The following is a 15,946-nucleotide window of genomic DNA, read 5'->3' as shown; positions in this document are numbered from 1 at the left end:
TGTCTTTAGCAGCACTAATGTTTTGCATGCAATCAAGGCTGGCTGGGAAAGAATCAGCAGGAACTAATTAACAAGCAAAACAGGATGCAGAGCAGGGATATTGAGGAATTCAGCTGAAGGAGTTCAACACCTATGGAGCAATTCCCTTTGAAAAAGATTCTGACAAAAGCTCCAACCAGTCAATCATTGGTTATTTTTCCTGCTGTTCCTAAACTTCCTGGACATTTAATTCACCTCTTTTCTCAAAGCTAAAGGTGGTGATGTTGTGCCTGGGAGCTCTAAGTACTGCAGATTCTAGCAAAGAAAAAATAATATTTATTTTGTCAATAAATATTTTAGAAGCAAAGGCATTCTAGGAAAATATTTTTGCATTTTGTAATATGTCCATGAACTGGCAATTGCTAATTTCCTTTTCAGTTAAATATACAAAAAAGGCACCTGAAATGTCATGTTGTCCTAGTCCATATGGTATTTTTTATGTAAAACAAAAAAGCAGCTTGCTCTCAGGACAACTGACGTTTTTCTTTAAAGAAAGCTTGGAAGTATTGACAAGCCCCAACCACAACAGGACTGGAATTGTTTTATACATAACAAAGTTATAGCAAACATTCTTCTTGTTGTCCAGAAACCTACTTAATTGGGGGATGGAAATGTTTTATTTATAAACACAATAGAAATGCCATTTGCCAAGTACACTCACACCAGAAATAGCTTATGGAGAAAACCGACAAAATACCTGCTACAATTTTACAGTGTTCACCTCTCAGACAAGACCCTCTCAAATAAAACTGTGAACTAAAAGAATCCTTGTTTGTATAGTCACTTTACAGTGCCTCTGTTCCACAATGACTTTTGTCCCTAAAAGGATTAAAAACCAACTGAATCATCAGGAAATAAGCACATGTTATTTGTCAAATTATGTGTATTACTGCAGAAAGTTTAAGCCATATTTAAGAGCCTTGCTGCAAAGCGGCCCAGAATAAAGCAAATATTAAATTTTGTCACTCGGATGATTTTTAAATTAATTCCCTCTCATGGTACAATTACTTTTAGAAGCCACATCACCATCTCTGAAACGCCTCATTACAAAGTGAAACCACCTTCTGTTAATGACAGTACCTTGGACAAATTTCCCCCTCCCACGTTGACAGGAAGCTCTTTGAAAAGTTAAGCCACAATTAAGCATCACTTGGGATCTATTCTGATCCTTTCTAACTAAATTTTATCAGACTTCTCCTTTTCAGTGCATTTTACAGGGTTTGACAGGAGAATATGGAGGTATTTGGATTTAGAGAGAGCAAAGCCACGGAGGAATAATGTCAGCAGGGTAGTTTTGCTGGGTCTGTAAGCTGTGAAAATTCAGTGATAGTCTGATTTTCTCTATGCAAAGGAGATGTTCTAAGAAACCTCCAACTTTGTCCTGCTCTGACTTTGCCCCTGAATTCAATTCCATTTTGCAACACCAAACAGGCAGCAATAAAAGCACTGTACCCTGTTCTGGTTTCATGAAGTATTTTCTAGAATTTCAGGCTTGGGTCTGTGGGAGTGTGGGTGTGCACAAGCCCAAATTATTCACAAATCCCAGAGAAACTCTTCCAAGGAATGGAACTGCCACCCTCTCCTTCCTTCCTTCCTTTCTCTGCCTCCTCCCCATCTTAATCTAACTTAAGCTTTGATAACCTTAAGCTTATAGAATGTGAGAACTATCTTTTTTTTTATTCTAAAACTCACTGGGAGTAGTATTTGGGATTGAATCCCAGTTGCTTTTGTTTATTCAATACTCTGAATTACAGGAAGCAACTCCTCAGCTGATGAAGGTTTAGTGTATCTCTCATGCTCTGAAGATGATGGGTAACTTCCTGAACAGCAACTCATCCTGCTGGGCTGTTTTTGACAAGGAAAACTGACAATACAGTGATTTTCTAACTAATATTTCCAAGTTTTTAAAGCTGTTACTACAGATTTCCTTTTTCCTACTTATTTTTATGAACACAGTTTCATAGAGTTTCTTGATACAAAGCCACGTTGCATGAAATCCTCCCACTTCTGGAAGGAACTTCTCCATCAGCAGCTTTTAATGCACAAAGATATGACCAAGGTACACAAACTCAGTGTGTGTCATACATGTATAAAACTTGAAACACTCCAAAATGAGCTGTTTACCTGTAACTTCCAGTTTGTCACCAGTGACTTCAGCTTTCAGATAAATCCTTCCTCTCTTCTCTGTGTGGTCCATGCCACAGAGGCTCGGGACGTTTATCACACATTGCTTGTGAACGTTCATATCACAGGCTGTGGATATAAAAATGGTTTAGATGCCCATGAGAAGCTAAAAATTGTGTCAAAATTAATTAAAAGTGACAATTAAGACTAAATGTTTAATTATTGGCAAGATTTTCAGATTACAGCCGCCTGGTTTTCAACCAAACGCCGCAGCTGGTTTCCATCTTGCAATACTTTCTGTAGAGGGTTAATACAACAGAAAATAAAATAATCTACTTCAGAAAGCTAAACACATCCTTAATGAAGTGCAAGGGGAAAAAAAAGTGAAAATGGAATAAAGACTTGCTGGGAACATGACTAAGAAAACACAGCATTCATGGCAGCAATGAAGGGAGGCAGGTTTAATTGATTATTAGCTTTTGCTAGTGGGACTCTTCCACGACAAATTAAACACAAGGAAAATACTAGACCTTGACTACAAACTGAACCGAAATCCCAGTCTTTGAGAGTGTATTCACCCAGACAGTCCAAAAAGAGGCTTTCTCAAAATTGCCATGACAAAAGCTCTTCAGCCACATCAAGCTGAATACACCGTGTTCTCAAGCAGAAGAGGTGATTTTCATTAGTAAGGTATTACAATACTGAAATATCCACTTGAAATATACCAGGACTATAAATAGCTGACATTTGAAATGATATTTTCCAGAGAAACGAAGTAAGAAGCTGTTATCCAGGGCTTCCACTTCCTTTCTAGAACAGCCCTTTGGCAGCAGAAGGAAAACTTCACTCACTGTCACATTTCATGCCCTGGTGCAGGAGCCCGTAGAGCAGCGACCCACAATGGTCACAAAAGGTGGGGCTCCCGTAGGTGTGGATCTTGAACTTGTGCTTGCTTCTGGGATCCTGCAGGGAAAAACAGACACAGAGGCTAAGTCATAAAAGATAAGTTGGCACACCTTTAGTTTATTAGTTCAAATACCAAAAGCTTTCCAGCTCTGCAAATTCTGCTGCAGGAAAATATGTTTCAGTATGCAGCTTGTTCACAGCCTTGCAGTGGTACCTGCACTGGCACAGGCACATTGCCCTCAGTTCTTAATTCTCCTTTTTATGGTGCTGTAAGAAAAAATGTGTCTGCTCAGGCCTGTTCCCATGATTTATGGACACTAAAATTCATTTACTGACTGCTCACCTACATAAAGTTGAACAGCAATGTTCTGTGGCTGAAGACTCGCAGACTGATTACAGGGTGTTATTGTCACTGCTCTGAAATGTGACACAAAATACAGCAGGAGAACTGGGAAGAAACTGGTCATGGGCTAATCTGAAATACGGTCCAATGACTGTAAAATCAGGATTTTACAGATGGGATCATCTTGAAATGCTGCAACTTTATAATCTCTATTGTTATAAATGAAAGGGAACGAATTCTAACTTGGCACATGGTAAATATTTTACAAAGACTGCTGTTCCCATCTGATTTTTGAGTAGAGAAACTTAAGGGTGAGGACATTTTAAGGCTGTCAGCGGCTTGGAAATGTTTCCTAATTTAGATCCAGTGAAAGGGAATACACCCAAATCACTTAAACATTTGACACATCCAAAGACATCTTGTGTTTCTGTCAGAGTAAGGGTCCCCTCTGGAAAACCAGGAACATTTATTTCAGAGGAAGAAACCACATCTTCCATATGTTCACCCATGTCAGACTCACTCCAGAGCTCCAGATGTGCAATGCCAAAACAAACATGGTGATGGCCCTGTCCTGTGCACACCTTCTTTATCCTCAAATCCTTTATGGCCCCTCCCTGCTCCAGCTGCATTTCATCCCTGCACAGCCTAGGACAGAAACTGGGGAGAGCAGTAACTCTTCATTAAAAACCACATTGGGGTTTGAAATCCATCCTTGCTAACACTCTTCAGAAAGACCATGGAAATTGTGAAATGCCAGGTTTAAAACACCCTCAACGAAAACACAACTGCAAAACGAGACATTAAAATGTTTCCCTTCTGTCTACATTTTGTATTATACCTTTATATTGGGTAAGAACTGTTAAATTGTCTTATAAATGTACTGGTTTAAAAATTTACCTGCCAATCAAAGCTTTCCAAAAAATCAAAAGGAAAGCCCAGCATGTTACTCAAAATGGAAAAGCTGCTGACTCGTCCCTTAAAATTAAAAGATCTCTCTAGTATAAGTGCTTTCTGAAGAAATTTGGGAGCTTTGATCAGTAATTCTCACAAAAAAATATGATGATGAGAAGGCAAACCTTTGCCTTCAAATTTTACTGTTTTGCCACATTAACCTTTGTGAAGGTTTTTAGTGTTTTGGTAGCATTCTTCACGTGAATTCATTTTGATTCTATGTTTTGCAGTGAATATATAACCACTACTTTTCACTGTATGGAAAGAAATCATAGAGCACCCAGGATAACAAGTAAAGACTTCACCTTACAATTTCAAATTGAAACTATTTCAGTAATTCTGCTCGTTGTACAGGCTGAGACATGAAATGCAAACTGCTACCAAGTGTATTTATTTTGTAAACACAGTGAACCTAAATGGAGTGACAGCCAGGGCTCCAGAGAACATCTGTTTCATTATTTATTAAAGGCACAGCAATGGGGCTGGTGGCTCAGGGTCATGGGAACGTGGTTGTGCAGAAGGGTTCTCTGGTGGCTCGGTGTCTATGTGCCTTCCAAACAATTTAAACCACGGTTGGGAAGCCAGTTCTTCCCTAAATTGTTTTGTTTAGGTGGCAGAAGGGGACTTACTGCCTTATAAATATCTACACTTAAATGTGGCTCTGGTAAGACCTCTGTGGCTGAGAAGGACAAAAGCCACAGCTCCTAAGAATGACACTGAATAAACAGAGTTTTAAAGTTGTGTTTGACATCTGGCATAAGTGGTATTTATGTGTATAAAGTAATGCTATAGAGGGGAAGGAAATGATTACAGTCTCTGTCGATTAAATGCACTGAACCCATGAATTAGACTGAAATTATGGAACACTGCCAAATAATTTCATTCCAAACTATGGGAAATTATTATAGTCAATGCCCACAAAATACATTGAACCTGCATATTATACTGAAATTATGGAACACTGCCAAATAATTTCATTCCAAACAATGGAATGTGCATATAATTAGGTTAAGCAGGGGTGTGTGTAGTTTAAAAATGTTGTGACATGTAAGGACAACTGTTCTGCACTCATTGAAAACCAACACAAGTGAGGGCTCATGCCTGACTACAAAGCTCTGTGTGGCTACAAAATCCCAGGAAAAGCATTCTTAGAAAACAACCAAAACCAGCTACATGAATGAATAAATAAATAAATCAAATTGGATCAAACTTTGGAGTTGGCCTTGTAGGAGTCAATGTATATAATTTGAACCAGTGTTTGCTTTCTATACTGAACCTTAGTTTTCTATCCTTGTGTGAAAATTCTTACCGTGGGGCCTTTCAAATCAACAACTGGATTTGAATTAGATTTTGTAAGAAGCAAATATGTCCTATTTTAGCTGTTACTGTATATGCACACACACAGTCATTCATAACAAGAAGAGGATAATGGAAAATAATACCAAAACTGCTACTGAACTGGACACTTTGTAGGAAATCTCTCTTTTAAGATCCCTTTAATAGAATGTCCAAAAAAATATCTAAAGTCTGCCAAGTAAGAGAGTACACTCTTAAGCAGTGTTTTATCCTATTTTCTGCTTCAATCTCATGCTTTTTTGGGGTTTCTTTTGGTAAACTGAAGTGTAGAACATATTGCTATTTAGGAAGAAAGTCCAAGACCATCTAGAGAAAGCCAAGAGATCACTATCCACCCATCACAGACGATAAAAGTTTTCATCTTATTCCCATATTTGCAAGGATTTCTCATGCACTTAGAACTACCCTTGAATCTACACCTTTATACATTGCAAGCTGTAATTATTTATATTAACAGCAATTATTTTATCAGTTGTTAATAAGGGTTCATACTTCCCAGTGTTAAATATGCATTAATGAACTTATGTGCATCATAGAGGAGATCACGTCGTCTTTAGAATTTTTTTTTTGGCTAAATTATGGAGCCAAAGGAAAGCTCCTGTAAATTTTCTTCAAATATCCCCTTTTCATCAATGTAAACTTTCAGTAACTCCCAAAGCAGAGCTGGCAGCCCCATTTTGTAGTAAACACAGGGAGCCAAGCCAGGATCTGACAGATGAACTGCCAAATAATGGCTGCTATTTGCAAGAGAATTGAACTTTGCATTAAACTTGGCATAGATTAATTGTGAAACTCTAAAGGGAAAACCTACTTCTGTTTCCAAAATCCATCAAAGTTATGAGGGGGGAAAGTGGCAACGGGAAAGCAATGGGGAAGCACTTGTTCAGCAGTGATGGATGATGTGCTCTATTGAAATTCGTGTTATTTCTGTGCTAAAAAGTGAATTCTCTGCTATGTTAAGACAGTCCTCCATTTTTGTAGGTACAACTAAATGCAATACAGTGTAATTAAATGGGATAAAAACTTCTGGGCAATTGATATCACAGACTTTTAGATATTTTTCTTTGAAAAACCTTTGAATTGGCAAAATTTTAATTCTGTATTTGCATTCTTTCTAATAGACTGAGGTTTCAGTACCTGCAATGACACACATGGGGTAGCATCGCTGTAAAGATGAATCAAACAGCTACACCCCACACAGCTCTGCAGAAATCAGAATATTATTTATTCTGCCAAGATGTAGCAGATGTGATTGCAGAGGGGAGCAGCCACAGAGGGAGGGATCCACCAGGAGAGGGTTTTACACACCAGCACCAGGTGGAACTACTGAAAAAAAAACCTGAAGGTGGAGCAGAAACAAAATAAATAATGACTTTGCAGAAATTACTTTCCCAGACAGCTCTGGATGTGCTCAGAGGGGTTCAGCCAGGAATCCTGCCACACTCCAGCAGAGGGAACCAGAAGAACACGGAGGCATCTCCACAAACCCCACACATTTTTCCATCTATCAACCACCACTGAGCTACATCCTGCCCCCCTGCCACCATCCCTGCCTTCTTCCTTTGTTTAGCACAAATGAAGCCATTTCCTTTATTGAACAGCAATGGAAAGCACCCCTCTGTGAGAAATCATTCCATAATTTCTGTGGCTCTTAGGCGGGGGTGTGCAATAATTGCAAGCGCATGGTTAACCAGCAGCACATGTCAAACTGTGCCTCAACACAACACAAAACAGCTTACGAGCATTAGAGCTCAGAATTCTTTCTAAAAGCTCCCTTTTGATTGGAATTTTATTCCCCCCGATAGAAACACTGAACCTGCTATAATTTTGCAGGCATTAGATCACCACATTGCCTTTGGATTTAAAACACACAGACCCCACTTTGTGCACCAGTGCAGGTCTTCCATCCCATTATTGTTTGTGAGGCCTTTCCATGGGAGGCAACAGCTGTGTCAGCAGGGCCCAGGATCCCTGCCCTGCGCTGAGCCCGGCGTGGGCAGCACGAGAGGGAGGTTCTGGCCCTCTGCCCCTCAGCTGAGACCCCTGAGACAGAGCTGTTCCTTCAAACACCGATTTGAAGGGCAGAGCTGCCCCAGCCCTGGGCCCAGCACAGCGAGGACCTGGAGCTGCTGCACAAAGCCCAGAGGAGGCCGTGGAGATGCTCCAAGGGCTGGAGCCAGGCTGGGAGAGCTGGGAGTGTTCACCTGGAGAAGAAGAGGCTCTGGAGACACCTCAGAGCCCCTTCCAGAACCCAAAAGGAGCCCAGGAGAGCAGGAGAGGGACTGGGGACAAGGGCTTGAAGGGACAGGACACAGGGAATGGCTTTCCACAGCCAGAGGGCAGGGTTAGATGGGATTTTGGGCAGGAATTGTTCCCTGTGACAGTGAGCAGGATGGCACAGGGTGCCCAGAGCAGCTGTGGCTGCCCCTGGATCCCTGGCAGTGCCCAAGGCCGGGTTGGACACTGGGGCTTGGAGCAGCCTGGGACAGGGGAAGGTGTCCCTGCCATGGCAGGGGTGGCACTGGATGAGCTTTAAGGTCCCTTCCAACCCCAACCATTCTGTGACTCTGTGACCTGTCCATGCCAGAGCCTGGGCTGGTGAACAAGGCGTGAGGAAAAAGGACCATTTTCAGTCATTAATGCCTACACATGAATGCTAACAAGGTGTTAGGCAGGAGGTAAGTTTAACATATTAAAAATTGCCTATGGTTGGTGAAAGGATTTTTCCCCGTAACAGAATTGCTATTTTTGTGATCATTAAAAAGCAGGAAATACAAAAGTGCAAGTGTAAAAACATTTTTGGAGAAACAGAGAATTATATTTTCCATTACAAAAACACCTTAACGGAGTTTCTGCAAACGAGCTGTGAGGTCCTCAGCTTGTATCAGGGCCTACTACAACAAAGAACAATTTTGTGTAAAGAAATGCAAATGTACCAAATTTTCCATTTTGTATTTCCATAACAGAACCAGAAGATTATGCTTCATCCCCAGTCAAACTTCCATATATTTGTAGTTACTGATTTAAAAGGTGCATAGGGAAAAAAAAAAAAAAAAAAGCTTAAAATTTCCAAACTACTTCACTTAGACAAAAGATAAAATTCCTGAATGTCAGTAGCACAAATTTTGGTGTTTGTGTTTCTGCTGAAAACAGGGGTGACAATATTTTCCACATATGCAAAACAACTTACAAATTGTTACAAGAGATAGGAGGTCACTGTTCCTATTTGCCAACAGAAAAGCCCAGAAGGACTGGCAGGTGTTTTCCTCACTTTAATACACATCTTTTAACCATTCCCTGCTGTGACAGCACCACTGAATCCTACATCTTTCTATGTCCCCCCTACAAATCCTCACAAGTATGGATCTGCTGCAGCAGATCAATGAAACCACTGCAATTTGTACTGCACATACTTCCCTTAAAACAGCTTTAACTTCCCCCAGTGAATACCAAGTTAATAAAACATATTTGAGAATATATTTGAGCGTGGTTTTCTCTGTACAGAGCCAAATCCTACATTCAGCCCACGCTGTCCTCAGGCGAATTTCCCTCTCAGTTCTGAAGGTCTCCAGCTTTTCTAAACACCTTCCCAGCAGTGACTACAGCATCCAGGATCCTGCTCAGATGCCACACCTGAGACACCTTCTTCTGTTTGTTATTTATTTTTGCACTGAGCAAACAAAAATATTCATTGGTGATTTGCTCTGCCTCTTAATTGAAGAAAACAGCTTCAGCTTTGAAGCTGCAAGAGCCAAGGAGCCAGATGCTTCTACTGGAAATAACTTCCAGGGCTTAAAATATGGCTTCTGTCATCAGAGCTCAGGAGCAAGGAAGAGGAAAAAGTCCTGGTTTAACTTGTCACCAGCTTTGCTCTCCCCTGGCTGAGTGAGACTGGGAGCAAAGAGAATGTGAGACTCTTGGGAATTATTAATATAATACAAATTTTTAATACAAAATGTACAAGTGCTTAAAGCTCATTTGATATTTTTCCTCTCAGAGCTGCAGCACAGAAAAGTTTTATTGCATTCAGAAAAGTGCAATAAAAGATCAGACTTTGGAATCAGACTTGTATTGCCTCAAAATCAAAAATATCCCAGAAGGGCTGAGGCTGGTTGGGATCTCTGAGACTCCTGAGCTCAAACTGGGCTCTAAGTGGGAAAAATGAGCAGGGTTTGGTTCATGGGGTTAATCCTCCCCAACTGCAAGACACTTCAGAGCTCCAAATCCACCTGCCAAGCACCCAAATAAAACCCTAGGCTGGCACACCAAGAGCTTCTTCCTGCAGTGGAGGAGGACAGGGATGGCATGAGTGTGCTTTCCTACTTGGTGAGAAATTACACCCAGGCTCTTTCCAGGAATCTACCTCCAGGCAGAATGCGAGGTTTGGAGTGACTCAAAGGAATAACGGAGAAAGAATTCATTCATTCAGTCCTCTGACACCTGCAGGATGGGAAACCTGAACATACTGGGAGGTGTTCAGAGCATAAACAGAGTTGTATTCAACTCTACAGTAACACTGTAAGGTACTGGTGGGGTAGGGAAATAGAGACAAAGCAAAAATAGCAAAAATACAGGTGGTTTAACCTTTGCAAACCCTGCTGTGCCTCTGCCACACCTGCACCAGCACCTGAAAGCGGCTGCAGGACAGCAAGTTCAAAATCCAGCCTATTCTTCCCTGGGTTTGAGGCTTGGGATGACATTCAGAAAGGAAGGATGAGTCTTAAGTGCTGTAGAAGTCTTTTATTACCCTAAATGACACCCCAGCCAAAAACGACAACAAAAATCTCTTTTCCCGTTGTGTTACTAAGACCACTTTCTCTCTTTACTACTCTAAGGAGAATTAAGAAAGTACACAAACAGAAAAAAACCCTCTCTTTAAAGAAAATTGAATTTTTTCAATCAGCTGTCTCTTCTCTGTAATTGTATAGAAGAACATAACGTGAACACAGTGCAAAATTATTCTAAGGCAGATTTTTCAGTCCCCTCCTGGAATTCACAGTAAATTATTATTTTTAATTAGAAGAAACAGGTGGTCATTGAATCAACTGATTTTGATTGCTGCCTTTTGTTCATGTTCTTGTATAGAATAGAACTGATTGAGTTGGCAAAGGGAGAAAGAAGATCTGCATGACTGTGCTCCCAGGGATTTGTAATTTCCTAATTACTAGAAAGACACATAAATCCGGAAGGGACTCGGTGTTTACTGGTTTTTTTGGTTTTTTTCCTTCATTATTTTTTAATGAAGAAACTGCAGTATAATTACAGAAAGTGCACAAACAAAAGATCCTGTTAGAAAATGATTCACAACTAGGAGAAATGGAGAGTTTGTTTCAGATACAACTCACTCTTGTGTTACTGTGTACAAATCATTTCAACAAGGATGAAATCCAGGGATCTGGATTCAGAAGGAGTACTACAAAGCCAAAGCCAGACTTTATATGTTTTGATTAAACCCCCTCATTTATTAGCTTTATAATTTTGTAATTTGTTAATTAATTTGTCGAATACAGATACACTTTTCAACACAGAGCACCCTTTACACCTTGAATATATATTACAAAATACAGGCTAAACTGATCAGAAGCAGGAAGTAATTTTAATAAATTCCTGCTGTATAGAGGAGTATTGCTTTTTCTCCATAAGTACAATATGGTGAATTGTCCAATATTCCAAATTACAGTGGAGTTGCTATGCTTTTCAATGGATCTGCAATGGGATTGGGTGCAGTGATAAAGGACTTAACTGTGTAACATCAGGTTGCATGAAAATTATTCTATATTAATATACTTCTGTACAATAATTTCTCATCCCTTCTTAAATATTTCAGTATGTTTGAGTACAAGACCTTCCCATCAGTTCTTAAATATTTCATTACTGGCCAACTTGCTCATGATAGAGATGATACAACTTTTTCCTCATTATCCTCAGCCAGAGCTTATATCATTCCCTTAAACAGAAAAGGAAAGGAGGTAAAGGCTGAAAACCAATATCATCTAAAATGCCCCATTTCCCTGCAAAAATGGTGACCCTGAGGGCAGAGGAATCAGTTCAAACAATTCAACATGTGCTGGAGCTGAAATGCTGCTCCTACAGGGAATTGCATGAACATTGATCCAAGAATTCAGGGGAAAATGGGATTGGCTCCAGCCACCCTTTAGGAAGCAATCACAGCCCTAAATGAAGTTCACTGTTGGTAAATTAAAGCTTCAGAGTCTTGATGACCCTGAACTTCCTGACCGCAACCAATGGCAAAACCAAACGAAACTCCAGCTTTTATTTGTAAAGCCAAACCTGCCCTGGGCTACTCCTCTCTCAGGTGGTTTGAATGAAGTTTTTTACAATTGTTAAGTGATAAATTCAAGCCCAGAATCCAGAGCTGAATTGCCAAAAAACATCCCAGAGCGCAGTGGGAGCGGCGCTGTGAGCGCGGGTAAGGAATGAAGCTCGCTGAGCTGCTGCCTTTGCCTCTGAGCTGATTCAATATGCAAGGCCCTGAATAATAACTGGTTTACATTTCCCACTCCTCCTCCGTTTTCCCCTCTAAAATGGTGAAGAACCCACCAATTTATAGAGGCACACCTTACTTGTTCTCACTAAACCCTTACCCACCTATTTACATCGCTCCTTCTCTTCTTCCCACCTCCCACAGCAGCAGCTGCACGCTCCAGCAGATTTCCAAGAAAAGACATTTTTATGTCTGGGTGCATTGCTACCAAACAGGAACATGCAGCATCCATATATACACCAGCACATGGTCCAAAAGCTGAAGCTAACCCCACTAACTGCTGCACAGATTTGTTTGTGGAAACTGAGTGCTGCAGGAGGGTGTTCCCTGCACAGTGAGAAGGAAATCCAAAGAGAAGTTGGTCTGTCCCAGGGAATTACACAGAATCAGGGAACATCCCGTGAGACACTCCCCAGAGCTCTGCATTTCTCCTTTACCTTCATTTCAAGTTAAGAACTGGCACATGCATTGCTATTTCTCTGGACAGACTCCACTGGAATCCTGCACTGATGTTTCACAGCAGGTATCACATCCCTGTCAATCACATATAAGCTAATAAATACATTTTAAAATTTTCCTGCCCTTTACAAAATGACCCATCTGTTTATTCTGGTACAATGGCAAAATAGTACTGAACTGAGGGGAAAAAAGAAAAGAAGGCAGAAACAGTGATTTTTGAAAAGTCTGAGAAATTTTTGGTTCAGAATCAGTCAGAATTTCACAACTCAACAGCTCCCTCACAGAAGAACCTGTGGGGTGGCCTGCTGCTTTCCATTTGACAAACTTTATTAGACAGACATGAATCTGAAACACCCGAGCAAATTGCCTTCAAAGTTACTCACTGAATAATTCATTTTTTGCCTGATATTTTATACATTGGTTAAGCACCAAAATAAAGGCAGGAGGGAGGGTAAAATATGCATAATTTAAACCCCCATGTCTCCATTCTGTTCTGCATATCAGCTCTGTGTTTTCAGGGGTATGAATGTTACCACCTATAAACCAGGCAGAATTTTGTCCTCCAGAGACAAAAATTCCATGAGTGATCTCTACCTACAAATCCCATCAATGATTGAAGGATTTGATTCAAATATGTTTATCTCCAAATCTACAGCTCAGTGTGAAAAACGCTGCTCTCAATAAATCATAGCCATGATCACACCATGGGAGATGCTCAGGCACAGAGTCCTTGGATGGTCTTTTACATTGTATAACCACTCAAACACTATTTATTTCTGCATGGAACAGATGTTTTTCCATATGTCTAAATAACCCTTCTTCAGAAAAGTAACTCAAGCACATTAAATTTTGCAGACCAAGAAATATAGACATCAGACTCGGTAGTATTTATAGAACAGTTGGGATCTTTTCTATAGGGAAGTCAGTATTTCTCTTTGTAAAAAGTCACTAATCCTACTCCTCTGTATAAAACATAAATAGGCAGCTGAGAGTGAACGTGCAAGATGCTCTGACATGCTTTAGCACTCAGATCCTGACCTTACAATGGCAGAGATCCCAGCCAAGCTGTCTGGCCCATAACATTTTTCCATGCCAATGTAGCAGTTGCTATTTATCAGCCAATTAAAAATTCACTAAACAATATTGGAACTGGGAAAAAAAAGTTAACAGTGCCCAGTAAAACCCCTGAAAGAAGGATGGGTTTTTAGCACAGGCTCCTGATCTGCCAGTATTTGGCAGCTCTGTGTTTTAAAGCCAAAATTCAATGCCACCCTCAGGGAGGCAAGTGTTTCACTGGGACCACAGTTGAGGGCACACTCAGATTAAAAACAAGAACTGACACAAATATGTCCCTTGAGTCAAATTTGACCCTTTTCAGGTTTTCTAATCAAAAATCTGAACACAATAAGGACTGTTTAATCACATCAGAGGAGTGCAGGGAGCCCTGGAAGGATTTCCTCAGGGCTGCCATCGCTGCGTTGCTCCGAAGGCTGGATGAATCTGAACTGCTTCACAGCATCAGGAAAAGTCCTCACAGCATTTAGCAATGAATTATAATGAAATCTATAAATATTTAATGTCTGGAAATTAACTCTGCCCTCTTCAAAGGGGGGAAGAAAAAAGGAAATACAGAAAGCCTTCCCCAAACCATTTAGTAACATGGCAACTTCCTTCCCCAGCTATTTCAAGTCTGCCCATCCCAAAACCAATCCGTGGACACAAATTTTAGTAATAAGCATTTTTCCTTCTCCCTCTTTAATGAGGGTGTTTTTCTCAAGGCTGTTGATGCTAAAGGAGCTTCCCAGATTACACTGAAGGCTCCGAGTTTGGAAGAAAGCCTGCACAGAAGCGTTTTGCTGGCACAGTGCTCCCAACAAAGGGAAGGATTCCTACTTTTTATTTCTCAGAAATCACTTTGTGGGTAAGAAGATCCCTCAGAGGAGCCTCTGATGATGAAGATCTCACTGCAGAAAACACTACAGTGTTCACCTACACCAGGGCACCATGAACCGCTATAAATACCTTGCTCTCCTTGTTACTGTGAACAAAAACTAAAAACCACGGCCAAACTCTCCAAGAATCCTTGTCTGTGACACCGACTGTAACAGTTCTTCATTTTACAGGTCAAGTAAGACTCTTCAGCACACATTCCTCTTTCCTCCTCCTCCTCCTTGGCCTCAGAGCTCCCAGCCAGTGCAAATTTATGGTGTCCTAAATGCTGCTGTGCCTGTCATCCATCATTGCTAAAGTTCATCCTCTTGAGTGCTGCCAGGTCTGTTTTATCCAGAAAACGCATATGCAAGAGCAACAGACAAAAAAAAAAAAACCAAAAACATAAAAAGCTTTAATTTCATAAATAAATAGCTTTTTTCGTTCTCTTTGCAAAAAAGGGGGAAAATTGTGTTATTTTGGCTCTATCCTCATTTCACAAAATTCAGTCAGCAAACACGTATCGGGAGTCCCTGCAATGACAACGGTAATTACAACTGTAATTAATTTGCCAACATGAGGTTGGACACTTGTCTGCTGGTTGCATCATTTATCACTCACATTCAGCCTTTAGCTGGGCGCTCTGCAGGCTGATATTGCCACAGAGGAAATAAAAAATTGGAAAGATCTTATGTTCTATTCATAAAAGGTATTCCAGGGCAATGTTTATCAGGATTACAGCAGGCACCCAGGAAAATTGCTTTCACGGATGGCAGCAGAGTAAGGGCATTATTCCTCATCTGCAAGTAATGTCATTTTTTAAAAGAAGAAGGAAAGAAACCGTTTTTCCTCTATAATACCAATCTACAGATTAACAGAGGCTTATTCTAGCACTGCCAGCTAAGCCTTTGTAAGGCTGCATCAAAAACAATTATTAAAATTAATCCCAGGTACAAGCGGAATTGTATAATAATAATCCTGCTGAAAGAAAAATCTGCTACGATAAACACGTAGAAAACTGACATGAGGAGCAAAGAAAACACCTTTGAACACCCAGTTTTGCCAACACTGGTCAGGTGCTAGGCCTGTAGGACCACATGGACATCACTGGTGGCATCCAGGCGTCCATCCTTCCTTCTGTGGTGGCCACTTTGGCAACAATCTGGACATCCACAGCTGATCAAGAAGCAGCTGGAGGTGTTTTTTTTAGTTGGAGATTAAACTAAATATAAAACCCTGGGAGAAAAATGCTTCCATGATTGACTGCTCTCTGTGCACAAGATAGAAAAACCTAAATGCAAAGCAAATATTAATGAAGGAGCAGTCAGAAATTA

At 40.5% G+C, this 15,946-nt stretch overlaps 1 protein-coding gene across 3 annotated transcripts in view; it reads right to left on the bottom strand.

The window, feature by feature from the left end:
• The window catches only part of PRKCA (protein kinase C alpha), a 137,517-nt gene that overhangs the window by 43,323 nt on the left and 78,248 nt on the right, over nt 1–15,946 (bottom strand). For all 3 annotated transcript variants that reach the window (XM_088065350.1, XM_014255763.2, XM_005526660.3), the window contains exons 4-5: nt 3,015–3,126; nt 2,164–2,292 (exon numbers count right to left, since the gene is read on the bottom strand). In XM_088065350.1, the coding sequence (XP_087921476.1) occupies nt 2,164–2,292; nt 3,015–3,126 (241 nt within the window). The remainder of the gene's footprint in view (nt 1–2,163; nt 2,293–3,014; nt 3,127–15,946) is intronic.

Source organism: Pseudopodoces humilis, chromosome 21, assembly GCF_049639895.1.
Source record: "Pseudopodoces humilis isolate 2021_Gansu_Grassland_sample_001 chromosome 21, ASM4963989v1, whole genome shotgun sequence".
In the NCBI taxonomy this organism is placed as follows: domain Eukaryota; kingdom Metazoa; phylum Chordata; class Aves; order Passeriformes; family Paridae; genus Pseudopodoces; species Pseudopodoces humilis.
The sequence above is the reverse complement of the archived record's forward strand: the minus strand, read 5'-3'. Positions and strand labels throughout refer to the sequence as shown.